This window comes from Urtica dioica, chromosome 1 (assembly GCF_054948205.1).
Source record: "Urtica dioica subsp. dioica isolate 48M chromosome 1, U.dioica_male_clone48M_v1_H2, whole genome shotgun sequence".
In the NCBI taxonomy this organism is placed as follows: domain Eukaryota; kingdom Viridiplantae; phylum Streptophyta; class Magnoliopsida; order Rosales; family Urticaceae; genus Urtica; species Urtica dioica.
This window is the reverse complement of record NC_142756.1, coordinates 23018019-23045403: the sequence shown is the minus strand read 5'-3', so window position 1 is coordinate 23045403 and position 27385 is coordinate 23018019. Positions and strand designations below refer to the sequence as shown.

At 37.6% G+C, this 27385-nt stretch overlaps 2 protein-coding genes across 4 annotated transcripts; one reads left to right on the top strand and one right to left on the bottom strand.

Annotated features, from left to right (window-relative positions):
• Positions 1 to 547: 547 nt before the first annotated feature.
• On the bottom strand, positions 548 to 2358 carry LOC149407806 (transmembrane protein (DUF872)). Of its 3 annotated transcripts, none has more exons than XM_089615524.1 (3): positions 2114 to 2358; positions 1412 to 1713; positions 548 to 786 (listed from the first exon to the last, which is right to left on the bottom strand). In XM_089615524.1, the coding sequence occupies exons 2-3, from the start codon at positions 1695 to 1697 to the stop codon at positions 707 to 709; spliced, it is 366 nt and encodes a 121-aa protein (XP_089471650.1). In that variant the 5' UTR covers positions 1698 to 1713; positions 2114 to 2358; the 3' UTR covers positions 548 to 706. The 3 variants fall into 3 exon arrangements, with proteins under 3 accessions (XP_089471650.1, XP_089471645.1, XP_089471639.1); XM_089615519.1 differs by having other exon boundaries at positions 1412 to 1751; positions 2114 to 2357; XM_089615513.1 differs by having other exon boundaries at positions 1412 to 1734; positions 2114 to 2346.
• A 733-nt stretch (positions 2359 to 3091) lies between these two features.
• Positions 3092 to 4218, top strand: LOC149407805 (uncharacterized). Its single transcript, XM_089622155.1, has 3 exons — positions 3092 to 3308; positions 3603 to 3664; positions 3789 to 4218. The coding sequence occupies exons 1-3, from the start codon at positions 3092 to 3094 to the stop codon at positions 4002 to 4004; spliced, it is 495 nt and encodes a 164-aa protein (XP_089478281.1). The 3' UTR covers positions 4005 to 4218.
• The last annotated feature ends 23167 nt before the right edge of the window (positions 4219 to 27385 follow it).

Sequence of the window (27385 nt, the reverse complement as noted above, 5' to 3'; positions counted from 1 at the left end):
GCCATTCGACGTACACCATCTTCGTCAACATCAATTTCCTCTTGAGTTGCTACAAGATTAGTGACCTCATTAGTTTCATTCTCAGGCGGGTTGAGTGGGTTGTTATTGGAATTATTAAAACTACATAGTGACACTGTATTGTATTCTGGTGGTTCTGTATTTTGATATTTGATGTTTCTACCCAAAATAGACAGAATAACATTTAAACATTATAATATCAATTACAATTAGAATTTATAAATTGCTTAAACAACGTTACTAATGCCAAAAGAGGACATTTTACTTGTATGCATATAATATACACATTTAGTCACATTAGAATTTGAGAAAAGAGCTCTTTAGCTCAAACTTGATAGACTAAATCAATCAATGACAAGACTAATTTTGGCCATATATATACCACTTTCGCAGACCGGTTCAACTGGTGTTCGATGTCATATTCTCGCTTTCGGGTCATTTGAGGTTGAGTTATCACCAAATATATTTTAAATTAGAAAGGAAAAAATTAAAAATTAAAAATTAAAAAGCCTCAAAAACAAAATTCTCATGAGTGAAAAAAATGACCCTGGATGAGAATCCTGAAAGGTTAAGGTATGTAATAAACTCTAAAGTGACGATTTTACAACCAAATACGGACCGACACTGACAAAAAAAACAATGTTTCGTTCACACTTTTATACACTGATAAAAAGATAATAAAGCGATGTTAATATGCAGGGATCGAGGCAAAGCGATATCCTTGAGCGCCTCTCCACGCATAATAAGCAACCCGTGTCTCGTAGAACCCTGCACCACCACAAAAGAGGAACGTCTAAGAACTCATAATTAGGAGAGAGAGAGAGAGAGAGAGAGAGAGAGAGAGAGAGAGAGAGAGCAATCTCGTGGTTAATGGAACATTGGAGAGAGAGAGAGAGAGAGAGAGAGAGAGAGAACAATCACGTGGTTTACGGAACCTTGAACAATTGTTAAGTACAACGCAACTCAAAAGTATGTATGATTTCTAAGTATTTTGATAAGCTTAAAATATTCCATTGATAAAATGGTAGGAAATACAGGATAATCAGGTGTATATATTATGTCGTGACAACAGAATCAATGGTTTTTAGAGCACACCTGTTTACTTAGCTCCATAACACTATGATGACGTGAAATCACCTTCACTTTATATTTTCTACTAAAATTTATCCTAAGCAAAAACCTAATCTCATGAACCTCATGACTCACTCTGTTTGTCATCGATTATCGCACCAGTGGTTATTTATTCCAAGGTTTGACATTCAGAGGAAAGGGCTAATTTCTTCAATTCACTACCTAGAGTATCAAACTACTATAAGATTCAGACCTTATTAAGGGATGTGATTCGAGGACAATCAAACAAAGTATTAGAAGTGAAAAAAAAAGTGGGATATACCAGGAAGAAAAGCCATGAAACCGAGGGCTAAGAGGCCATAAGCTTGCGATCTCTCTCCGCCCATGTGACCTGTGAATAAGAAGTACGAAACGAAGAGCAGGGTCGACCCGAGGAACAACAGGAAAAGAGCGAGAGCGATTGACTTCCACGGGACTCTGTCAAGCGATCTCGGAGCATAGTCAAACCGAGGATCATGTTGACTTGTGCTTCCTTTTCGACCATTGTCCTCGTCCGCGTCTGTAGAAAGATGGCTGTACCGAACATTGCGCTTCGTCACTGAAGCCATGTCTGGCTGTATGGATCTAAGAAATGGCCAACGAGTTCTTCAAAGCAAAACAGACTTCAGAACCAAAATGAGGATAAAAGTTGCAATCACCTAATGACTTTTCACAGAAAATTGGAATTGAACAACTAGTGATAGTAAATTGAAAGCCAAACAGCAGTGGATTGAAGAGCTCCCACAAAACCGCATGACTATGAATTTTGGTTAAATGACGACGAATCTGTGGCTCTCTTGATTCGTAAACTATAGTTAATCTCTACGATTTAAGAGGAAACCCTAATCTTAAGAGGAAAGATAACGCAAAACCAAAAACAAAACAAACAACTTTGATATGAATATTCTGAATTACGATTAGAACAATATGCTAGCAATCAATTTCAGAAACTTTGATTTCAGAAAGAAATTAGGAAAGAACTCACCTTTCTTCGCGAAATCAAACGAGAGATTAAGAATTTGATTTTTTTTTCTTCCTTTTTTATTCCTCGGGGACCGAATAAGCTATTGAACAGCGACGATCTTGTTTGTTTTGGACGGAAGGTTCAGATACAAAGGTAGTTCCAACACGACTGATCAAAGAAGTTTCAGCGACTGGTTTCAATATATGCCATTTTTTCTACGGGCGGCTTGGAATAGGATAAACGACAATTTAGTGAGGAATTCATAGAAACGATATTTCACACAGCTTGGAATAGCAGAAACGACAATTCAGTAAGGAATTCGCAAAAAAGAGAACTTCTCTGCTCTTAAATATATTTATTTAGCTGATTGTGACAGCATCAAACAGTTGATAGTTATATACTTTGATATAGTTGATAGTTATACTTTGAAGCTTTGTGTGCCCTTAAACAAGATAAGTTTGAATCTCAATTAATATATGACGTTTCTGGAAACGGAAATGATTTTGGTCACGAGGACGACTGACACGACTCACCCCCAAAAAGTGATAAACACAAAAAATTATTTAAAATTCGTCCAGTTGTCAGATGCTCAATGGATCGTTCAAAAGTTGGAGTCGTGATGAATAGCATCTCTCTTCTGGAAAACCACGTATCACCCACTCAAGTGTTATATTAACACATACACGACTTAAGCAATGAGAGAGGCGTAACGTTAGATATTTATCTACTTTGTTAGCATCATCACTATCCTATAGAGAGCCACACCCAAAAATTAGAATTCAAATTTCACCAAAATGACACCAAATTGGTCAATTTTGGCTACTAGATAGAAAGAATAGTATATATATCCATCTTGGAATTTTGTAGGGTTATTTAATTGGTCGTTGAAAAATATGTACACCCAATTCATTGAAAAACATCAATATTATTTGTCTCGCATCCTTTCAAAGTATGTCATACCATTCAGCAAATATGGTTGAAGAAGCCCCATATGTTCTAATGGAGAGAACATGGAAGATTATGAGGAAATCAATCTCTACTTTTCTAAGCCACTTTGAGTACTTCACCACAACCCCAACTCTTCTCATGCTTCCATTCTCTGCCTCGGTTCTTGTCTCACAAACCATTTTGGGCTCTTCTCAAACATCACTACTAGGACTTGCCTTCTCATCGACAAAATCCAATCTCTTCATGATCAACGAGACCTATTTCACAAGTCAAACCTTCTTCATAGTGGTGCCCTTTTCCTTTTACTTGTCATCTCTTCTCATTTCCAAAGCTTGTGTAATCCAATCCTTAAAAGAAAACCACAAAAACTCAAGAACAATCACTCTCTTCTCTTGCTTATCCCTTTATCACAAGCCTCTCCTAATAACCCAACTCTACAACATGGCTTTTACCATATCCACAAACATGGCTTCATCAATCCTTATATCAAGAGCCTATGATTTCGTAGAAGCTTTATTCAGCTTCGAATTCTTCGGCAAAACCATGATTGAAACTATATTAGGGTTCGTCTTTTACGCGGCCGTCACAAACGTGGTGGTTCTATGCAACTTATCAACGGTCATGGTGGAATTAGAGAGCCTCAATGCTCATGAAGCCATGCGCAAAGCTTACACATTGAGACGAGGAAGCAATAATTCAACCCCAATGCTTTTGGCTTTGCCTACATATCTTGACCTTGCTTCTTAAGGCCTTGTTCTATTCAAGGTTTGTGAGAGGTAATTATTATCATCACGATAATATTGTGTGGATGGCTTTGGAAGGAATGTTGATTGCATATTTATATTTCGTCGTTGTTGTGATCGACACAATTTCTTGTTGCATTTTCCTTAAGAGCCATAAATCAGATTCTTCAATGGGAAATAATCAGAATTATCACTTATTAGATCAGGTTGAGCTTGTATAAGCCACTAGTCACATCAATATAGCCTATTATATAGGTATCACAAATAGGATAGGACTTGTTATACTATATATTTTAGATTGCTTAGTTTATTATATCTCAACATTATTATGGGACGACTAGAGCCTATTGTTAACGTTTTTATTTTTGTAGCTTAAAGTCAAGAACTAAAGTTAATGATTTTGTTTTTTTTTAATAAGATTTTAGATTATTGAAAACTAGGGTCCTCCGTGTATGTGATAAGTTTTTATGAGTCATTATAAAATTAATAATAAATTAATATTCAAATGGAATAATGTTAAATTATATAAATATGAGAATATTAGCAGGAGCAAAATACAAAGAAGTTTGTGGTAAAAAAAATTATATATATAATTATATTTAAAAGAGGCCGAGCAAGACGTTAAGACTTCGCTGGTTTTTTTTTACTTTGCACCTTTTGGCATTGAGGCGTATGCCTTATAAAACTCGTTTCAAAACTAGCCTAACCGGAGGCATTTCTGAATTAAATAAAAAGGTATGATTAAGTGCTTTTGGGCACTTTAGACAACCTTAACTTCAACAATGACCCGACAAAAATAGCTTCTTCTTTCTTTATTGGCTCTTCTCTTCCGCAGTTCTTAGTCTTCTTCGCGTTTTCATTCTTTTTCGCTTCAGTAGCTTGATTGTGAACTCCCTCTCCGAGGAGCAGTATCTATCGAACATAACATGTATTTTTTACTTCTTCTATGAACATCGTTCTTCCTTCTTCTGTCCTTTAGTGGCTCGAGAATTTGGGATGTTTTTTTTATATATATGATCTATTGTTTATACATTTCTGTGTTTTTAATTATTATTGTGTGATATATTCCTTTTTAGTTTGAGAAATTGCCCCATTTGCCACCAATTTCATAACATTTTCTCACTTTCCACCAAAAGACTAATTTTTCCCAAAATGCCACCATCTATGTCAACAATGTTGACATCTATTTTTGCCTTTCACTATGAGATGTCAACAATGTTGACATCTCGGTGGCATTTTGGGTCAAATTAGTATTTTGGTGGAAAGTGGGAAAATGTTATAAAATTGGTGGCAAATGGGGTAATTTCTCTTTTAGTTTTTCTGATATTGCAATATGCTGAATCCGTGATGTTTTGTTTGAGTATTTCCAATTTTTTTATTTGTTAATCTGATTGTCTATTAGGCTTTGATATTTTTTAGGATAATGACGGGTCATAAATAAGGTTGTAAAAAAGACGACATTGCTTGGAAGCATTGTATGTAGATTCCGATTTCGAATGATGCAAACTCGAGATAAGAAGTCACAATTACTTCAAGTGTAATTATTGGGAAAGATCATCACACAGAGCATTAAACAAGCGAATGATCATCTTGCGGGAACACATGTTAATGTCAAACCATGCGACAAGGTTTCTAATGACGACAAGGTTTGTATTTTTGTAGTTTGCATTTGTCTTTTGATTGCATTGTACGAGGACCAATGGGCGATTTGTGAAACCCGAGGATGATCAAAATTAAGCTCAAGAAATCCCTCATGCAACGACAAAAGAGTATCGAAATAGACTGGCCCTCAACATGACATGGTTCATTTATGAAAATATAATTTCATCTAACATGGTAATGCGTCCTTCATTTATTGGTACGATGAGATCCATTATAATTTTGGTTGAGGATTAAATTTGTCCTCCGTGCACGAGATACGAATATGGTGTTCGGACAAAGAAGTGGAGACAACACTAAAGATGGTGGATGAAGTGAAGCATACATGGGCCCGAACCGGAGTAGCAATAGTGTCAGGCATTAAACAAAGAGGAATCACCAACTTTCTTTTCGATGATCCGTTTTGGGATGGGGCTATAGTATTCTATCGATGCAGCAATAAATGTTAAAGATGCAATTTTTTTTTTCAAGATGCTCGATTATATTGTTGTAGTCAAACAATAAATTTTTGTCCAGGCCATATCTGACAATGCGAGTGTGTAGTCACTCAGAATTGTATATGTTCATTAGATATTCTAAGGTAACGAAATGTTACATATTCTATGGTCCCAAAGATAACAAAATCTATGTTTGCCTTATAATTTGATAAGTACGATTCATTCACACTTATCTCGACCCTTTTATACAAGAAACAGTGATTATTCTTGAGTTATTTGATAGTTTTTTTTTTGGTAGTTTTTAGTGATTTTCAGGTGCAAGAGAGCAAAATAGGATTATGGTGCAAAAATAAGCAGAAGTGGAGCTAAAATTACTACAAGAAAAAGGCTTAGCAACTACGACAGAAATTTGTAGTCATTCTACTTTGGCTACGATTTCGTGCATAAGAAACGACCACGAAAGCCAAAGTCAAAGCTAGAGTAGAAGTAAACCTAGTCTCGCGTGTCACACAGCTTCAGAAAGCGACGCGCTGGTAGACTTCAGAGGAGTACGACGCACCTGACCAACAACGTGAGATGCGGGCATCATCCGAGTAGTACCAAAAGTTCCTTGTCCTAGCGCGATGGATGCGCTTATCCCCACGCGCCACGCAGAATGGGTCGCGCGATGCGCCAAAGCCCTTGCACGACGCACAAAGTGACATAATTAGCTTTTTAGAGAGCTCATTTAAGAGTTAATATTGGCCCTTGAATCTCATCCAAGGGTTAAAGGGCCCAGAATGCTTCGAAAATATCTTCTTGGATGCCATAAATTCCTAATCTGTATACATACATTATCATCTCTTACATTACATGACACTCAAAGGCGTAAATCTACAAACTCATTTTGGAGTGAAGAAGAAGAAGAAGAAGAAGAAGAAGAAGAAGAAGGAAGTGAGATCCCCTTCATCATCATCAACCTCATTCTTTGTTATCCCTTTACATTCTCATTTCTTTATTTTCTTGTTTGTTGAACAATCTTTTCTTGTTTTCTAAGTTTTTACTTGATTTTGATATATTGGAGTTTTTTATTATTGTTTTGAGTTTGTTTCTTTGTTATTCCATACTTTGATCTAGTTTTTATTTTGTATTTGATTACTGTTGAAGTCGAACCTGATTTGAGATGATTGAATTGTTTAACTTTCTAGTTCTTTTACTTTTGATTACTGTTATCTTGCTTTGTTTGATTTCCATTATGAGTAGCTAGACTTGTAGAGGGACATGATGTAGTTGGATAGGTGATGTTGGTTTGCTCATTTTCTTAGAAATATAGTTGATTTTCAAGAGGGAAAACAAGGAAAAAATCTATTGGAACGAGTTGTGTGTTATCTCAAGGTAGAGTAGCTAACTAGCTAGTGAATCCTTAGGCGAGTTTTGAAATCGAGAGGTAATAAACACGCGAGCTCTATCCCTCTCGTCACAAATCTACCTAGCTCTATAGAAAAACTAAAGGATAGGTGTAGTCGTTTGAACCCTAGGTGTAATGTAGTTGCGTATTTTAATAGGACCCAAACCTAGAGGTGTAAGTTCGTCACCCAATTAGGTCTTTAAAGACACGAGAGAGATTAGTGGATAATTTTGCGGGGTGAGATTGAGTTTCTCGTTCTTTTTCAACCTAAATGTGAACCCAATATCCAACCACATCCTTGAACCAACGAAGTCATGTCCCTTGTTTTTACCTCATTTGCTTGAATCATTTGAGTATAATCTCTTGTTTTATTTACATCACAAACATCAAAATACCCAGATCGTCCACTATTTTATTTCACAGAATTCGAAGTAAAAAAGAAGTGAAAGATTCTTGTAGTCCTACGGATCGAACCCTGCTTAGCACATATATTAATTGGTGATTCATGCACTTGCAAAAGTGTAGCGAGAAATATTCCGTTCAAGTTTTTGGCGCCGTTTTCGGAGACTAGACTAGTTCGATTGAATTAATTAGCTTAAATTTGTTTTTGGATTTTTTTTGTTACTAATATGCTTATGAAGTATGACTCTCTTGGCTTGAGGCCACTTCCGATGAATTATAGTTGTCCAATATACCAAGCCTCAGAGTGCGACTACATGGAGGAGTGGAACAACCACCCAAACTTCTCGTGGAAGAATCCCCAAAACCACTTGGTGATACAACCGACTCATCCACCATCTCACCAACAATAAACTACCTGCCTCCACCCCAACAACAATATTATCATCAACACCACGACAACAACCACTTCAACAATATTCCTCTTCCTCAAAATATGAGACCAAAACTTGAGTAGATTTTGGCTTGCATGGGAGCTCAACACGTGGAATTTGTGACCTCAACTCAAGCTACCATCAAGAGGCAAGCGACACTCCTACAAAGAAACTTGGCATTAATGCGACGTCTCAAATTTGGAGTTGAACAAATCGTAAGCGCCTTAACCACGAGCCCAAAAGCAAGTCTTCCGAACCACATCGAGGTCAACTCAAAGAGTCATTGAAACTCCATCACCCTACACACCGGGTTGATAGTCAACAATCCGCAACCAGATGTAAACAAGTTAAAGATTGGTGATCCCTCACCTCGCATTTCATCTGCCCCACTACGAACCATCGCCCTGTAAAAAGAGTGTAGTTCTCTTCTACAATACCCCACAAGTTGAAACATTCGGGGTGCTTCGCAATATATTGCTCGATTGGAGAAGTAGAGTTTGACAAGGCTCGTTGCGAATTAAGATCGGGTATCAATTTGATACCATCCTCAATGGTTGCAAGGCTCGGCGTAGGTGGCTTGAAGCCAACGAAGGTGATGCTATGGTTGGTGGACCAAACAGTGAAATATGCACGTGGTATCCTCGAGGACGTCTAAGTCATGATGGGCATGTTCAAGATCCCCACTGATTTTATCATACTTGGCATGGAAGAAAATCTGGACTTTCCAATAATCTTGGGATGATCGTTCTTGGCTGTCGGGGGTGCTTTGATAGATGTACCCAAAGGCGAGTTGAAGTTTCAAGTCCAAAATGAGGAAATCACCTTCCTCGTATACGACTCACTGGAGAAGAAAGAGCCAAAAGATGACATATTTCTCCTCTTCACCAAAGATGATGCCTCTGCTACTTATCTCCAACAATCACCACACAAGCCGAAGATCTTTAAGCTTCCCCGACACGATCAAACCCACTTCGAAACACTACGGGGAAAGCCTAAGCCCTCGGTCCCATCGGGGCAAGGTCGGAAATTGACGAGGTTTCGCGAAGAAGAAAGAGGAGGTGGCGGCGAAGCTACCTGTCGCATAGAAAAAATCAACATCAACTACCCCTCCTCGGAGAAGTCTTGCGCACCATGGTGAGGAACTTGGTCACCATTATTCAAAGTCAAAACAGGAAGAGGTGGAAGTACCATAAGCCGCCACATGGCAAAAGACATCATCAACAACATATCTTTAGAGCAACCTTGGGATCCTTGGGGAGGAATGTGGTGTCCACCATTCAAGGAAACAAGGAATGGAAGTGGCGAGGGTGCTCGTCACACAAAAAATCATTGAAAAGGTACCCTGTCAAGTTCTCGACGTTAACTAAAGAGCTTTTGGGAGGCAACCCAAACTTTCTTTCAGTTCTTTTTTTTTGTCATTTCATTAGTTTTGTTCACCTTTACTTCTTTCTTTTTAGTGTGTTGGTTGGTGTAATTTTTTATTTAGATGAAAAATGAAAGGAAGAAGGACAACAAGGGATTTCGTGAAAAAGTGTGCACCGGTGCGACACGTGAGGTGCAAAACTCATCTCCGATCCTAGCCTGACAGTACGATGTGCCAAGGATATTGTGTGACACGCCATTTGGAATTATGCATCCAATTTGACTGTTGCTTGAAATCCCATCCCTGCGAGTTGCGCCATCCCCGTTTTTCTAAAGTCTACATTGCGGACAATATAGGATTCAAGCTCGGGGGGGGGGGGGGGGGGGGGGGGGGGGATGCGGAGGGGCAAGTTGGTATCCCTCATATCTCTCATCTTTCTTTGACCTCTCTTTTCAACTATTAATATGTGATAACTTTTTTGAATTTGTATCGTAAATTGGATAATTGTAGCTTCTTTATTTGTCTTTGTAACTTTTTTTTTCCTTTGTAGCTTCTTTTTAATTTTTGTAGATATTGTCTTACTTTTGATTTGGATGATTGTTTAATATTTTCTTTTCTTAATTCGCTTAATTTGTAGCACTAACTTCTTATGAACAATTGTGGAGGTTTAGTTTATTTTCGTAATTTTTTCTTTCTTAATTTTGAGTGATTTGGTTTTGTGAATGCTTGGATTTTCTTGTGGTTTGTGAGCATTGATGACCCATAGAGCCTTGAGGCTTAGGAGTAATAGCAATGTATATTTATTTGCACTTCAAGTCTTGTGCTTGATTGAAACTCTATGGTCGCTTAGCTTTGTTTAGTTTGACCCTATGAATTTATCACATTTTGCACATTTTGAGCCTTTTCGTGTGTTTAGGGGACCGAAAAACTTAGTTACTAGAAACCATCCCTCAGGAACACTAGAACCACTTGAGTCCTCTTCGAGGAAAAATGATTATAGGTGAGGAATGTTAGGATGAGAAAAGCATTATGATTAACCACTCAAGACAAAAAGTCGATCCAATCTACTTTCACTAGAACCCTTTCACAAAGAGCCAAACGCTAGTCCATACTCTTGTTACTTAGTTACAAAAAGCCTTAGCCCATGAAAGTAAAAATCTCACAAAGAACCCGTTCTTTAGCAACTCATGAGTCTTTTCAATATTTTGTGGATTGTGTGTTTTACTAAACTGTTAATACTTTCGCCGCGTCGGCATTTGTAGATACCTTGAGAACTTCTTCTTTTTACTTTTATTTCTATTGCCTATGAAAAAGAAGAAAAATAAAAGAGAAAAAGAAGAAAAAAGAATGAAAAAAAAAAGAAATAAAAGGCACAATCATGCCTTGTTCTTGAAAAATTTGTATAATTTAGTTTTTATTTTTTGTTTACTCGTGGGGCGATGATTGTTTCTTGTTCGATATGTAAAAACAGTCTAGACAAAGAATGAGAAAAGTATAAGTTTAGGGCAAGGTGAATCTTTGTGCTTGAAACAAGAGAATGAAATTTCTACAAGAAAAGTGAGAGTGATTTCTTGTTTGGTGAGTTGAGTCGCTAAGATAACGTTTTAGTCACTTAGAATTCTATATCCTACCATTGGGCCCTACCCTAACATTACAAGCCGATAAAGAGCTTTGGACTTTCATTGCCTAGCCTAAATCAAGTGGAGAGAGAGTGGTGAAAAGCATTATGGTGCTCCGAGTTGATTATTGAAGACGTCTTTTCAAGATTGCATACCAAGAAAAGGTGGGAAGCTCTCTAACACACTTGACTTGGGCTCGAAGCAACCTATTACACGGGGATTTTCAAACAAGGTAAATCCACATGAGAATTAGTCAATCATTTCTATATATTAAGCTTTAATTGTGGTCGTTCTTGCTCTTGGAGTTGATTTTGTCTGCGTGAGACGTTCATGCAAGACCAAAGTCATTAGCATTTTCAAACACTCTAAGTTTCTAGTTGGTTTCACCTAGTTTAGTGTAACTTCTTTATCAATATAACTTCTTTCTTAGTTTAGTGTAACTTCTTTGTTTTCATGCCTGCCTTCGCTAGTTTGCTATGTATAGTTGTTTTGTTACTGAGGACAAGCAATGGTTCAAGTTTGGAGGTATCTGATAACTGTGATTCATTCAGACTTAGCTCTACTCTTTTGTACGAGAGTCAATGCTTCTTCTTGGGTTATTTGATAGTTTTCTATAGTTTTTAGTGATTTACAGATTCAAGAGAGCAAAAGAAGATCATAGTGTGAAACCAAGCAGCTCTGGAGCTTAAATGCACAAGAAACGACCCTTAAATGCCAAAGTCAAAGCTGGAGAAGAAGTCAACCTAGTCTCGCTCTTCGCTCCACTTTAGAGCGCGAAGCGCTGGTAGACATTAGGGGAGTGTGACGCACTTGACCAGCAGCGCGAGGCGCGAGCATCACCCAAGTAGCACTAAAAGTTTCTTAGTGCGATGGAAGCGTTGACCCCACGCGTTGCGCAAAACGGTCGTGCGACACACCAAAGCCCATGCCCAATGCGCAAGGTGACGTAACCTGTTTTTAAGAGAGCTCATTTTATAGCTAATCTTGACCCCTGAATCTCATCCAAGGCCCAGAATGCTCCAAAAATATCTCCATGGATGCCATAAAGTCATAATCTGGTCTAAATACATCATCATCTATTACATTACACAACACTCAAAGGTGTAACTCTAGAACTCTTTTTTGGAGAGGAAAGAGCCATTGGAGCTCTTAGAACGAAGAAGAAGAAGAAGAAGAAGAAGAAGAAGAAGAAGAAGAAGAAGAAGAAGAAGAAGAAGAAGAAGAAGAAGAAGAAGAAGAAGTGACATTCCCTTCATCATCATTATCAACGTCACTCTTTGTTATCTCTTTACCTTCTCCTTTCCTTATTTTCTTGTTTGTTTGTTGAATAATCATTTCTTATTTTATACATTTCTACTTGATTTTGATATTTTTGAATTTTGGATTATACTTTTGAGTTTGTTTCCTTGTTATTCCATACTTTGATCTAGTTTTTATTGTGGATTTGATTACTGTTGAAGTTGAACTTAATTTGAGATTATTGAATTGGTTATATTTTGAGTTTTGTTTGAATACCATGTCTCTTTAATTTCTAGCTCTTTTACTTTTGATTGTTGTTATCTTGCTTTATTTGATTTCCATTATGAGTAGCTAGACTTGTAGAGGGACATCATGTTGGTTGGTCCTAGCGCGATGGATGCGCGCTTATCCCTACGCGCCGCGAAGAACGGGTCACGCGGCGCACCAAAGCCCGTGCAGGACGCGCAAAGTGACATAATCAGTTTTTTAGAGAGCTCATTTAAGAGCTAACCTTGGCCCTTGAATCTCCTCCAAGGGTTCAAAGGCCCAGAATGCTTTGAAAATATCTCTTTGGATACCATAAATTCCTAATCTGGTATAAATACATCATCAACTCTTGCATTACACAACACTCAAAGGCGTAAATATACAAACTCATTTTTGGAGTGACGATGAAGAAGAAGAAGGAAGTGACATCCCCTTCATCATCATCAACCTCATTCTTTGTTATCCTTTATGTTCTCCTTTCCTTATTTTCTAGTTTGTTGAACAATCTTTTCTCGTTTTCTAAGTTTCTACTTGATTTTGATCTTTTGGAGTTTTGGATTATAGTTTTGGATTTGTTTCTTTGTTATTCCATACTTTGATCTAGTTTTTATTGTGTATTTGATTACTGTTGAAGTTGAACCTGATTTGAGATGATTGAATTGTTTAAATTTTGAGTTTTGTTTGAATACCATGTCACTTTACTTTCTAGCTCTTTTACTTTAGATTCTAGTTATCTTGCTTTGTTTGATTTCCATTATGAGTAGCTAGACTTGTAGAGGGACATGATGTAGTTGGATAGGTGATGTTGGTTGGATCATTTTCTTAGAGATAGAGTTGATTTTCAAAATTGAAAAGAAGAAGAAATCTACGATAATGTTGTCTCTAGTGAGAGTAGCTCACTAGTTTGTGAAATCAATTTTGTTGATAATTTTAGACTTGTGGGTTTGTATTTGTTAAACATGTGAGTTTGAATATGTTAGAATTGTGTTTTGAATAGGTTGGAGAGTTTTTATTTTTGATTGAATTAGAATTTAAAATAAATGATAGTTTGTTATGAAATTGAGATCGAATTATTTCTGATTTTGTTCAATTAGGTGAGACATTGGTCAAACAAAAACTCATGCAGGTGCCGCATCTGACAAACCCGACTCTTCCAGAGGTCCTACCAAAAGTCAATTCAAGCATGCTTGTCTACAGGAACCCGATGTGCATTATAATGACCAGATCTTTAGTAGCAAGGTCACTAAGGTACACTATGAAATTCTCACATTACGTAGTCCGATCCCAAAGCGGGGATCGAAAGTAAGCAGAAACACCGACATAGGAGGGCAAATCCACATCACTATCGAAGGCCATTCTTGGCAGAAGTTTTGTGCTTCTCTTGAGTACAAAGAAAACTTTAACTTCGTGTACGAGTTGTACACAAACTTACCGGATAGCGAGGGAGATATTTTGACGATCCGGGGTAGAGATGTCGACTTCAGCGTTGGATCCATCAACAAATTGCTTGAGACCCCATATGTGAATTACGACAATGACATTTATCAGAATTAATTAAGAAATTTAAACCACGAGGAGATGATAAGGGTGATGACGATTTCAGGAGACTTAGGTCACCGACAAAGGAAAGAGGGTACTAAAGCGTGATCAACTCACCAGGTTAGTCAAAAATTGGATTTACTTTATTTGTGCTCGTCTCTTTCCGGTCAAGCACTTTCACCAGACCCGATGAGGATCATGGCCGATTAATCTATAATTGGATGAAGATGATCAACTATAGTAATGAATGATGCGGTTTTCCATATATGCCAATCATCAACGGCGTTTATTCAAAGGCTGGGGTAGGACGTGCAAAATTGGACACAGTAAAGAAGATTCAACTGCCTATTCAGGATTCGACCATCAAGGGACAAAAGATAAAGAGCTAGAAGAGAAAAAAGAGGAGGAAAAGGAACCACCACTCAACGTGCCCGTATTGTGTTTACAAACACTTTCGGTGATCAAACCCGCCACTGTCGACTACATTGCTCACGAGGTACACACAACAATACATGCACCAAAAACGGAATACGACACCTCTCACATTGACCAAATGAATGAACTCTACACTCAATGATACATCAACCAAGATAATCAGGTGCGGTTCATCCCATATCCTCGATACTACGATTATCTGTACCAACCACAGCAATGGTCACCGCATACGGCAGCTCCTCAATATCCGGCACCACAACCGTATGTGAATGACGATGGCGCAAACTATGAATGAAGTTTATAATTTGCAAGACTTGAATCACCTTTGTTAGGTTTCATGAGTTTTTTCAATTTGTAAGTTGAAGACTTGTTCGTTTGTGACTTTTTTTTTATGTTTATGTATTTTTCTTGTTTATGTTATGAGAGTGTTTGAAACTATATTTTTTTGATATTTTTTTTTATTTATGTTATGTTATAATGTTTGAGATCGTGTATATTATTGTTTGAGTGGTAATTTGTAAGTTACATGTAAAAACGGACATTTTTTGTGTCACAAACTGGTATATGGTAAATAATTACAAACTCGCCGCAGCGAGACAACCAAAAAACGTTCTCTCCACATCGATATAGTGTCCTTGCTGCGGCGAGATATCTAGTACATGATATTGTCAGTCGTTCTTGGAAAACCCGAAACACTAAATTCCACGCGACTTGCACCGAATTCCGAATTCAAAGGCCGGACGGGCTAGACCACAAAAAAGCCCATCACGGCCCACTTCAAATGGCCCCAAGGCGAGCCCGCACTCGCTGCGTCGCAACCATGCACAACATAGATTGCGCGCCCAGTGCCATAAGCGCCGAAGACGCGCGCGGCCTGCTCCCGTGCCCCGCGCCTGACATGCGTACGCGCGGCCTGCTCCTGCACCCTGCACCCCTAGAAGCCCCCCTGCACTCAAAGGAAGCGCGGGCTTGGCGCGCTGAAGACATGGCGCAACACGCCATCCACCTGGCGCGGCCGCGCCGCCCGCCCCCGCAGTGCTCCCGCGTGCTGGGTGCGCGCCCCAAAACCGCCTCGCACGCTCAAAATCTATGGCGCCCTCCCCAAGGTGTGTCGAAAGACCCTCCTAGGCCTCCACATCCACTATTAATACCCCATCTCATTGTGAGAGACACATTATTCATCTTCAAGATTACTCGCTCTTAGAGTTCTGAAACTCTGCAAGAGACTTTGTGACAATTTCTTCTGATTGAGCGCTCAATCTGGCGCAGAAGCTGCGCCCAGGGTTTTCTTCTGAAAAATCCCCAACGTCTCCAATGCACAAGCTGCGGCCGGGAATTTCCACTGAAAATTCCCTACGTCTCCAATGAGATGAGACACACATTGTCTCTCGAATCACTCGATCCTAGAGTCCCGAGACGTCATCGAGGACTCTTCCGCGCTCCGTCTCCTTTGTGGAGCACACCCTCCAGGCACCGCGCCTCATACAGGGTATACACACGCCTTGAACTACGTTCTAAATTGCAGCTCACAAGAAGCACAGTTACACCCCCCCCCCCTTTCACCCCCTTGTCTCCTTAAGAGAACACCTCCGACTTGAGGAACCTCAACTCGAGAGTTTCGAGTTCACAACCTTGGCTCGGGTGTGGCCACTTATTCCGGCCTTGGGTTGAACCGTCCGAAGCTTTAAATCGTTGTTCATTTTCGTGCGACAATAATATTGTATTGAATTTAGAATGAAATTGTGTTGAGATTAAGGTTAGATTTGATATTGTATTCTTGATTGGATTTGAGTTTAAATTTCAAAGTTTTTTTTAGAGTTGAGATTGAATTTTTGTTGAAAATTGAGTTTGGAATTGAGTTTGTGTTTTTTCTTAGATCTAATGTCTACTAGTACTAACGATAGTGGTAAACGAAAAAAAAAAAGTAGAAGATTACTAGATCCCAAAGATGTCGAAAAGAGAAGAAACACTCTTATGAGTAGGGTGAATAAGGTTAAAACTTTTGGTAAAAAAATAAAGGTCGAATTTGATGAGAAAATGCAACCAATTGGTAATGAGGGTGACATGTTCTTGAGTTATTTTGGCATGTTAGCTAGAGAAGACGTTCCAATTTTAATGCTTAATTGGAGACTAAAAGAGAACAAACAAATGAAAGAACGGATTAGGAATGAAGTATGTGAAAGATTTACGATTATTATTGAAGTTAAGCAAATTGTTTTATGAGAATGGGAGAAGCGGCACGATTAGTACGTCATGAGTTATACAATGATCTAGTCAAAGACACGATCAATGAACCAATTTCCTTAAAGAGACCGGCATGCATTTTAAAATTCTTCTCAAGTATCTCCATGGAATATTGGATAAAATTTGTTGAGCACAGACAAACCGAGTGTTCAAACAATCCTCAAAAAATGGGAAAGAACGAGTAGGGAGAAATTTGTACAAATCTAGAACCGCCCAAAATGGATATGGAAAACTCGATCAACAAAAGGTTAGATTTATATGTTCTTTTTTGTGATTCCATATTTCGTAATGATTTTTTAATTTGTTGTGTAATTGCTTCATAATAGTATGACGAAACGGGTGAATGACCTACAAAAGAGGTATTATGGGTTGACTCGCGAATGAAATGCAAGAAAAACTACAAGGATGAAAAGACAAACCAATGGGAGAAAAAATCATTAGTCCTTTAATTTTATTATAGCATTTAATTTTCTAATTTTATTTACAAATAATTTTATGTACAACATAAGTTATCTCAACAAGCAACAAAATGGGATATGGGTACCAGAAACAAGAAACAAAAAACATCTTGTAAAAAGCTTTGGGAACTAGTGACCATCTCGATCGAGTTCGTGGAAAATCTAAATACACTTTGTGTCTCAAGTACTTTTCTCCTCATTCAAACTCGAGTGACGAAGTAATTAACCTACGTCGCAAATTGAGTGACTTAAAATATTGGGTCACGAAAGCATTTATTGGACATAATAGTATGAGTATCGGAGATGCTAATGTCGAGTTACCTAGTGTCATACGTCCAAGTAGTTTCGAACACGAGGAAGAGAATATCAACAAGAAAGTTGTTGATGATGAAGAAACGGCTGTTGGAATTGATCTAGAGTTAAGAAAAGATTTAACGCTTCGAGCAAGCGGCGGAATTCAAAAATTTTCTTTTAAACAAGTAAAACGATTTTTCTAACCTAGACAAAGAGCAAGCACATGTTTATATTTAAAAAAAAAATTATTAAAGAGCAATACTCGTTTACAAACCTTCGTTCTTCGGGAACTCGAGTAACCACGAAAGTTTCTATCACATGAATCACTCGAGATTAGAAGGAATTAGTGTGTGGGCACTTTTAAACACAAAGACTCAAGAACAAGTCTAAGAGTCGAAGAGCTAAAACACTAGATGAAATGTGGACCTAGGTTCCAAAACAAAAACAAAAAGAACTAGAGAGAGAGGGAGAGGGGGCGGCCAAGCTAGAGAGAGAAGCTCTCAATCTCTAAAACTTTGGAATGCATAAACAATGAGAATGAGGGCCTTATATATAGGAGAGGAACTACCTTCAACAAGGTAGTTTCCTCTTCTATAGAATATCACATATTCATGAGCAAATATTGCCCTTATTCCCTTCAAGTCACACGGCCAAGCTAGAATTCTAGAAGCCTTGGATTTGTTTCCATTTTTGTTATGCTTCTCCCTTGCCTTGTGTATTGCCGCCCAATTCAATTTCCTTCTAGAGGAAATTTATTTCCACTTTTTCTTTTGGCAAGTATCTTCATACATCAATGCAAAAAATTGGTCTCTCTTTCTCTCTTTTGGACGTGCAAGACCGTCTAGAAAGGCCTTCTAGATTTTTCTTCATTTGTTCATGACAACATAAGAAAAGCCCATTAAGAATTTTCATGTAAAATTCCATGAAATGAAATTAATCCTAAAGCCCCAAAATCTTATCATTGCCGATTGGTTTATTTGTCATCATATGACAATGTCAAGAAGAATTATTGACATTCATTTCATCGTATGTCCAAAAAGACAAAAATACCCTTTAGACAATTTTCGTAAAACTTGTCTCATTCTTGTTTTGACTTAGCTTCTAGTTTAACTAATCCTACTCGATATAATTTGTGACAATGACCTCATGGATCCAAATGAACAACACTTGAGCTAACATACTTGGACTCAAAAGTTCACAAACTTTTTCCAAGTTTAGCCTAATGTCAACAGACTCAACTAAAGAGTTGACACTGAGAATATCTCGGTTCAAATGAATTTAATTTCTACTCAAGAATTCAATTTAATCGTGATGAGCAGATCCACTGAATATTAATAATGTTTACCCTTCATGAATATCATCAGTTAGTCAGGATTTACAAAATTACCATTTTACCCTTCTAGCTGTTATTTCCTCAACTCCTTTGTCGCTTGTGAATAAGTTAGAAACAATGTATTGACGAGGAGCTAACAAGTCACATTGTTTCATCCAAAAGAGTCAAGACTCAATTTGGACACTGACCAGTTCATTTATTCACATTCCAAGGAACAAAGCATGAGGTCATATACATTGCATGAATTCCATATCTATGAGATCTTCACAAAGTAACTCATGAAATCTTCATAACTTAGAACTTCACCAATAGGTCCTGTTCAGAATCACATAGTGAATCCGAACTCTGACTTTCTCAAATGAGAATACGTAAGCTATGAAATGGCATGTCTCATTTCAGGATTGAGGTAAGCATGATGCAATTCATACATAGTGACCTCGAGACATAAGAGGTTAAATGGTTTGTTCTTATCTTGTCTCTAGAAGTGCACTGGTCAATTCAGTACCTTTCGGAAGATACCTAGAAGAACTATAGAGTCTCCAACTCTCAATGTCCCATAACCAGACATCATAGATTCTCCTAACAATCGTACTGAGATCAATAGTCATTTGATCCTTAGATTGTGAATATATTGTTTTAAGCAAACCATGAAGAGTTTGTTCATGCAAATCTACATTTGTCTCTTCATGTGTTGTTAGGTTTGTTTAAGGACTAAAGATTATAGATTATCATAAAGCTTCAAACAGATAAGGAATAATGAATGAACGTTTCAACTTTTATTAATGATTTAGCATTTACAAGCAAGAGTCTTCGTGAGACTATATTACATTAAATGTACATAAATAGACACTACTACGCTTCTTGTGGCCACCATTGACAACAATGGCTAATGTTAAAGACCACGTTAATGAAGCGATTTCTTCAGGTATTTCCGTTCTATTTTTATCTAATCCAGTAATAAAGCTAAATATTTTGATATTAATTTATTAATAATGTTTGCGACTTTCTTAGATAAACACTCTTTTAAATATGATGTTGACATGGATCTCCATGTTGGTGAAGTAGAGCGCCTGATTACCGATCCTCCAATTGTTGACACACTCTTAGTGCTCATTGAATCCAACTACGATGGTAACACCGAGTTTGGATGAAAGTATCGAATGTCTTCTTCTCATTGATGATGTTGGGAATGCAGTCACGATTCATGTTGCGAATGGGCAAGCTTACATGAATAGCAACGTAGTTCACTTCTTACCTTTTGAGGAAGAAAACACTACTACAAAATTTGTTTTCTGATGCGCAAGACTATCAGATGCGACTAGTCGCATCTAAATAACTTTTAGATGCGACTAGTCGCATCGGATAGTCAATCAGAAGTCGAAAAAATTCGCTCAAATTGTCTTTTGATTTTGACAATCCGATGCGATTAGTCGCACCTGAAAATATGTTGAAACTTTCAGGTGCGACTTTGTCGCATCAGATAGTTTTAAATTTTTAGGTGGGCCTCATCTCCCCCTCTTTTATTTCATTAATCTGACGTGGCGAATGAAATTTTTATTTTTTTTTTAATTATAATCCGGTGCGACTAGTCGCATCGGTAGAGGTATCAGGTGCGACTAGTCGCACCTGAAGAGTTATCAGGTGCGATTAAGTCGCACCTGACTATTAGGGTTTGTTTAAATACGCGAGTCGATCATTTCTTCACCAGCCACTCAAACCCAGATTTTTTCTCTCTCCCTCTCTGCTAACTTCCCTTCTCCGGTCTCACAGCCGAGTCCGACCACCCTCTCCTCCGTCCCTCTCTTCTCGGCCTCTTCCTTCGCCGACCACCATAAGCTACCGCGCGTCTCTGGTCCTCCGCCTTGTACCCGGCCACCGGACCTCCGCCTCATCTGGCCACCGGACCTCGCCTCAGGTCCGACATCCTCAGTCACCACTGCCACCGTCCCTGCTCCGGCCACCAGGTTATCTCTCTATCTCTCTCTCAATCTATCTCTGGCTCTCTCTTTCTCTCACTGCTATTTTTCACTGTTTCATCCAGCTCCGCCACCAGACCTCACCATCTCCGCTGTCCCTGTTCCATCTCCGACAGCGCCTCAGCCACCGAACCTCACCGTCTCCGCCGTCCCTGCTGAATCTCCGACGCAAGGTTAGTGTTTTTATTTTTTTTTCTATTTCAGTATATATATGTATATATGTGTAATAATATATGTATATATATATATATATGTGTTTGTATATTGCATATATGTTTAGGCAAATGTTGCGGGCAAATAAATGTCGCCAAGAAAGAAATCCCAAAAGGATATCAAAAAGAAAATTGGGAGAAGGTGATAGAGGAGTTCGCAATTGACGATTGGAAGGTAATGTATAATTAAAAAAAAATTATGTTATCTTCTATGAAATCGAATTATAACGCAATTGAATATGTGCAGAAAAAGTCTAATCTTAACAGGGACAATTCAAAGAACAAGAAAACGAAGTCCATACAAGGGTCGATTTCTTTCTTGGCTCATCGACATTTGAATGTAAGTTTGTTCTAATTTTGTAATTTTTTTTTGCAATAAATACATTACTAATATTTTCATAAGAATTGCAGAGTAGGGAATATGGGACTTTGGCCTCGGCGTTAAACACACATGGGAGAAAAAACATCAAGATGATCAAGACAATTGGACGACAGATTGGGCGCAACAAGCATTTGTAAGTTACTTGTGTTAATTACTTAATAATCAACATTCGATAATCTTAATATTTTTTTAACATATGTTTGAAGGCGCGAATTATGACTCAAGTCGAGGATATTTAGCGACAAGCAGCGGAGTCAGGCCAAACGTTTGACATAGACCAGGCGGAGCAGTACGCGATCGATACTGTTCTCGGGCAACGTCGAGATTGGTATGTCAGGATAGGTCCCTCGATCCCGAGATCCTCGTATCTCTTGGCTCAGGCTCAGGACGATAGCTCGTCATCAGGTTCTTCATCGAGGCGCGTTCCAGATCCAGTGGTTAGCGAGCTACAAGCAGCGTTGGCCGCACAACAGGTCGCAATGGAAGAGATGAGGCGTGAGCAACGAGCTCAGATGGAGGCGTTCCAGCGACAGTTCTTTGCCTACACACAGCAGCATCCGTCTCCCATGTAGACATCCCCCGCGATGCTGCACCCTGGGACGACGCCGCCATCAGCTTCAATGCCGAATGTTCAGACGCCGCCATCCGCTTCAATGCCGAATGCTCAGACGCCAGATTCGGTAGAATTTCAGCGACATCGTTCGAGCGTCAGCACACCAGGACGCCAAGGCACACGAGGAAGATCTGGCGGAAGAGGAGGCCGTGCATTCAAGAATTGGAAGACTTCGAGTGAAAAAGGGAAACAAAAGGAATAGATTGTAATTTTTTAAATTTATTGAACGTAAATTATCAAATTTTATGAATTTAATATTAGAATTTCTATTAAATTATTTATATAATTATTCTAATTAATATTATATAGTTATTATTATTAAAATTATTTGATTAATTTAACAAAAAAATATTGATTCTAATAGAATTTTTTATATGCTGATTCTATTAGAATCGGCATTTAAAAAAAAAAACTACAAATAATCAGATGCGACGAGTCGCATCTGATACTTTCGCGGGAAATTTATCAGATGCGACTAGTCGCATCTGATTGTACTGTAACCCGCCAAAATATTAGGCGGGGAATGAGTATCAGATGCGACTAGTCGCATCTGATACTTTCGCTGGAAACGTATCAGATGCGACCCGTCGCATCTGATACTATATATCCCGCTTTAATATATTATTTTCAAGTATATTTAGGTGTGACTTTTGGTGCGAGAAGTCGCACCTAAAATATCGCACCTGATAGTGATGACTTTCAGGTGCGACAAGTCGCACCTGATGACACTTTCAGGTGCGACTTTTGTACTAGTGAAACTATATTTTGTACTAGTGAAATGTACAAGTGAGTGTTGTAGTGAGTGTGATTAAAAAAGAGCGCAATTGCCAGTTCCCACCAAAGAAGCTATCACCATTGAATATTTCGTAGGGGGGTTTGTCTCGAGGCCACAGAGATTGATAAAAGTAGACACAGTAAAAGGGAGTCAAAGTCTAATTGTCAAACAAGTCCCAAAGCTCGGTTGTTATAGTGAACTTAGCATCGATGATGATAAGAAGATTCCATACAAGTTGATCAATGCAAAGTTTCGATTGCTCGCTCAACGTGCCAACAAAGTGTTGTTACCACAAGTGGATATAATCAATGTCAAAGTTTGTGAAAGTCTTGCCGCGATGCCGGTTCCGGTGACGTTTGAAGATATTTAAGATTTTTTGCAATACAAGAAAATACGCACGGCGTGCTTAACGGTTTACGTGAAGTACATGTTTCTTTTATATGCTATTTCTAATATCAATATACTTGTTTGTCTTAGTTTTTTACAATCTAGGCAAGAAAAATTGAGGCAAAGTAAAAAAAAAGATTTGTAGAACTAAGCATGTGTTCTCATGTCCAACCAATGACAATGATGCTCATTTTTCCAAACGAGTCAAGGAAGTTGGCAAAGTGATACGACATTGTAAAGTTGGACAACTAGTCTTGATGTCGTACAATTCACACGAGCGTTGGATGCTCGTTGTCCTTGACCTTTTGAAAGATTACCCAATGTTCTTCGACCCAAGAGAAAAAATGTCATCCGATTTAAATAAATTGATAAAAATGTCAACTTTTGTTGTTTGAACTTTTTTTTAATTATCATTGTATTGTTTATTTTCTTCAGGTTTACGTGTTATAGGATTTTTGTGGATTTCAAGCTCGAGCACCAAGAGGCCTGAAGTAACTGCCAATCAATCTACATCAAAGCTTACGATGCTCTTAACCAATACGGAACCAAGAGATGCGTGTATCATGTTTAAGCTTATATGTGTGATATTATTACAAAGGGTGTAGAGAAATTAATAGCTAAGAAAACATATACACGGGAAAATATAGAGAGGGTAAGAAAAGAGTGGATAACTTACATACAAACATTTGTGAATTTTTTGATGCATTTTGGATGTAGATATTTGCTTTTGAATTTTTTGAAATTGGATGCCGATATTTGCTTATAGATGTTTTAAAATTGTGTATATTTAATTTTGGATATGTAGTTCAATTTCAGCTACTATGATCTGGATAAAGCGATGGATTATTTTTTAAAATTCAATACCAGTTTATACAATGGTAGGCGTACTATTGTAGCATTGCTATTCGGCAGAAATTTCAGCTCGCTACAAAAAAAAAGAATCATTAGTGCGGTGAGATTTAAAAAATATTTATTTTAAAGATTACAAAAGTCCGTTGTAGAATATCTCACCGCGGCGAGAATATAACGTCATCACAACGAGTGTTCTCAATGGTGCCCACAAGAAGAGTTGTAGTCTTTACTTATGTACATTTGATGTAATAAAATCTCACGAAGACTCTTGCTTGTAATTGCTTATTTATTAATAAACGGTTAAACGTTCATTCATTCTTTCTTGTATGAAGCTTTATGATAAAACCTTAGTCTTTAGTCCATAAACAAACCTAACAACACATGAAGAGACAAATGTAGATTTGCATGAACAAACTCTTCATGGTTTGCTTAAAACAATATATTCACAATCTAAGGATCAAATGACTATTGATCTCAGTACGATTGTTAGGAGAATCTATGATGTCTGGTTATGGGACATTGAGAGTTGGAGACTCTATAGTTCTTCTAGGTATCTTCCGAAGGTACTGAATTGACCAGTGCACTTCTAGAGACAGGATAAGAACAAACCATTTAACCTCTTATGTCTCGAGGTCGCTATGTATGAATTGCATCATGCTTACCTCAATCCTGAAATGAGACATGCCATTTCATAGCTTACGTATTCTCATTTGAGAAAGTCAGAGTTCGGATTCACTATGTGATTCTTAACAGGACCTATTGGTGAAGTACTAAGTTATGAAGATATCATGAGTAACTTTGTGAAGATCTCATAGATATGGAATTCATGTACAAGATTGCTAAAATGCAATGTATATCATCTCATGCTTTGTTCCTTGGAATGTGAATAAATGAATTGGCATGTGTCCAAATTAAGTCATGACTCTTTTGGATGAAACAATGTGACTTGTTAGCTCCTCGTCAATACATTGTTTCTGACTTATTCACAAGCGACAAAGGAGTTGATGAAATAACAGCTAGAAGGGTAAAATGGTAATTTTGTAAATCCCGACTAGCAGATGATATTCATGAAGGGTAAATATAGAGAATATTCAGTGGATCCACTCATCTCAATTTAGTTGAATTCTTGAGTATAAATTAAATTCATTTGAACCGGAGATTCTCAGTGTCAACTCTTAGTGGAGTCAGTTGACATTATGCTAAACTTGGAAAAAGTTTGTGAACTTTTGAGTCCAAGTATGTTAGCTCAAGTGTTGTTCATTTGGATCCATGAGGTCATTGTCACAAATCATATCGAGTAGGAATAGTCAAACTAGAAGCTAAGTCAAAACAAGAATGAGACAAGTTTTACGAAAATTGTCTAAAGGGTATTTATGTCCTTTAGGATATAGGACGAAATGAATGTCAATCACTCGGCCATAACAAGTTTATTCGGCCGTGTGGATTAATTTTATTTCATAGAATTTTACTTGAAAATTCTTAATGGGTCTTTCTTATGTTGTCATGAACAAATGAAGAAGCATCTAGAAGCCCCTTCTAGATGGACTTGGCCGCCCAACATAGCTAGAAAAAGAGAGATTATTTTGTGCATTGATGTATGAAGATACTTACCAAAAGAAAAAGATGAAACATATTTCCTCTACAAGGAAAGATGATTTTCGGCCAAGGCAAGGAGAGAACAAAAGAGGAAACAAATCCAAGGCTTCTAGAAGCCTTTCTTGGCCGTGTGAATCAAAGGGAAGCAGAGCAAATTTTGCTCATCAATATGTGATATTCTATAGAAGAGGAAACTACCTTATTGAAGGTAAAACCTCTCCTATAAATAGAGCCCTCATTCCTTTCATTTTATTCATTCCAAAGTTTTAGAGATTAAGAGCTTCTCTCTCTAGACTTGGCCGCCCCTCTTTCCTTCTCTCTCTAGTTTTGTTTCGTTTTTGCTTTGGCACCTAGTTCCACATTTGACCTAGTGTTTTAGCTCTTCGAATCTTAGACTTGTTCTTGAGTCGTCGTGTTTAAAAGTTCCCACACACTAATTCCTTTCTTTCTCGAGTGATTATTGTGATAGAAACTTTGGTGGTTGCTCGAATTTCCGAGGAAAGAAGAGAGACGTGCTGCAAGGGGAGACGAACATTTCAACCTTCCTAAGACTTTTCAACGTTTCAGCTTCTCAAAGGTCAGTAAACATATAATGCTCATTTATAGTTTTATTTATATGTACTTGCTCTTTGGTTTTACTTGTTTTAAAGAAATTTTTAAATTCTGCCACTTGCTTGAAGCGTTAAATCTTTTCTTAACTCTAGATCAATTCCAACATATAGTATCAGAGCTAATGTCAAAGATATGCATGTACATGTAATTAAAATTATGAGCTTGAAAATCGTTTGCGAAAGTTTACTAATTTTGTGACAAATTAGAATTATTTTCTTAGATTTTTTTTTAATTTATTGCTCATGGCTATAAAATAAAAATCATGTTGATTTTCTATGAGTTTGGGATATTATTAAAACACATTCGAATCATTTCTAAATTGTTTTAATTTTTTATAATGAAAAACGTGTTTTTAAAGTTTGAGAAATTTCGGTAATTTTTTGTGACTAGTTATCTTGTCTTACTAGTTTCTTTTATTTACTTGATTCGTTGTATGCTTGTTGTTATTTCTTTTATACCATGTTAATAAAACACAAATAAAAGCTTTAACAACTTCCTAAAACGTTCTGTTACACTCGATTCTTTTTCGCACTCAAAGTCCGAACTTTAATTATTTCCAGTTTTCTTCGATCTCGTGAAAACCCGCAGTAAAAGTGGTATAACTCTCGGCTCAAAACTCAAAATTTAGTGATTCTTGAATCAAATTAAAGGTCTGTTTGTCCTCTTTCCTATTCAATTAGTTTTAGGTCAAAAGGACATTGGAGCCAACCGTCATGGTGATTTTACTCAGAGGTGCGCGGCTGTTCCGAAAGTCCAGTTTTTTATAATTCCGGATTTTCAACCCCACTACCATGAGTTATAGAACTATAATTTTTACAAAACTAGTTTGAATTTTGAAAAACTGCTTTCGCTTTCAAACTTGAAAATATTTTGTCATCCAAATCAAATAAGTTTTCAAAATGTTTTCAAAACTATATCTATATCACATATGTTCAAAATCTATATTCTCTTGAAAATTTGAGTGGGAGGTCTCGTCGTAGACGAGCTGAAAAATAAAAGATGTGTAATCTCAAACTTTCAAGTGTTCGAGTGAGTTGAAGTTCACACTTCCCTCATGCACTTTCCCGAATATAAAATAGGAAAATGTCCG

Excerpts from the sequence above, each read along its gene's own strand:
- LOC149407805 (XM_089622155.1), top strand. The coding sequence starts at position 3,092 with ATGGAGAGAACATGGAAGATTATGAGGAAATCAATCTCTACTTTTCTA. Across the intron at positions 3,309-3,602 it reads CAACGAGACCTATTTCACAA|GGTTCGTCTTTTACGCGGCC; the intron begins GTCAAACCTTCT and ends AAACTATATTAG. Across the intron at positions 3,665-3,788 it reads GCAACTTATCAACGGTCATG|GCCTTGTTCTATTCAAGGTT; the intron begins GTGGAATTAGAG and ends TTGCTTCTTAAG.
- LOC149407806 (XM_089615524.1), bottom strand. The coding sequence starts at position 1,697 with ATGGCTTCAGTGACGAAGCGCAATGTTCGGTACAGCCATCTTTCTACA. Across the intron at positions 787-1,411 it reads TTTCATGGCTTTTCTTCCTG|GGTTCTACGAGACACGGGTT; the intron begins GTATATCCCACT and ends GTGGTGGTGCAG.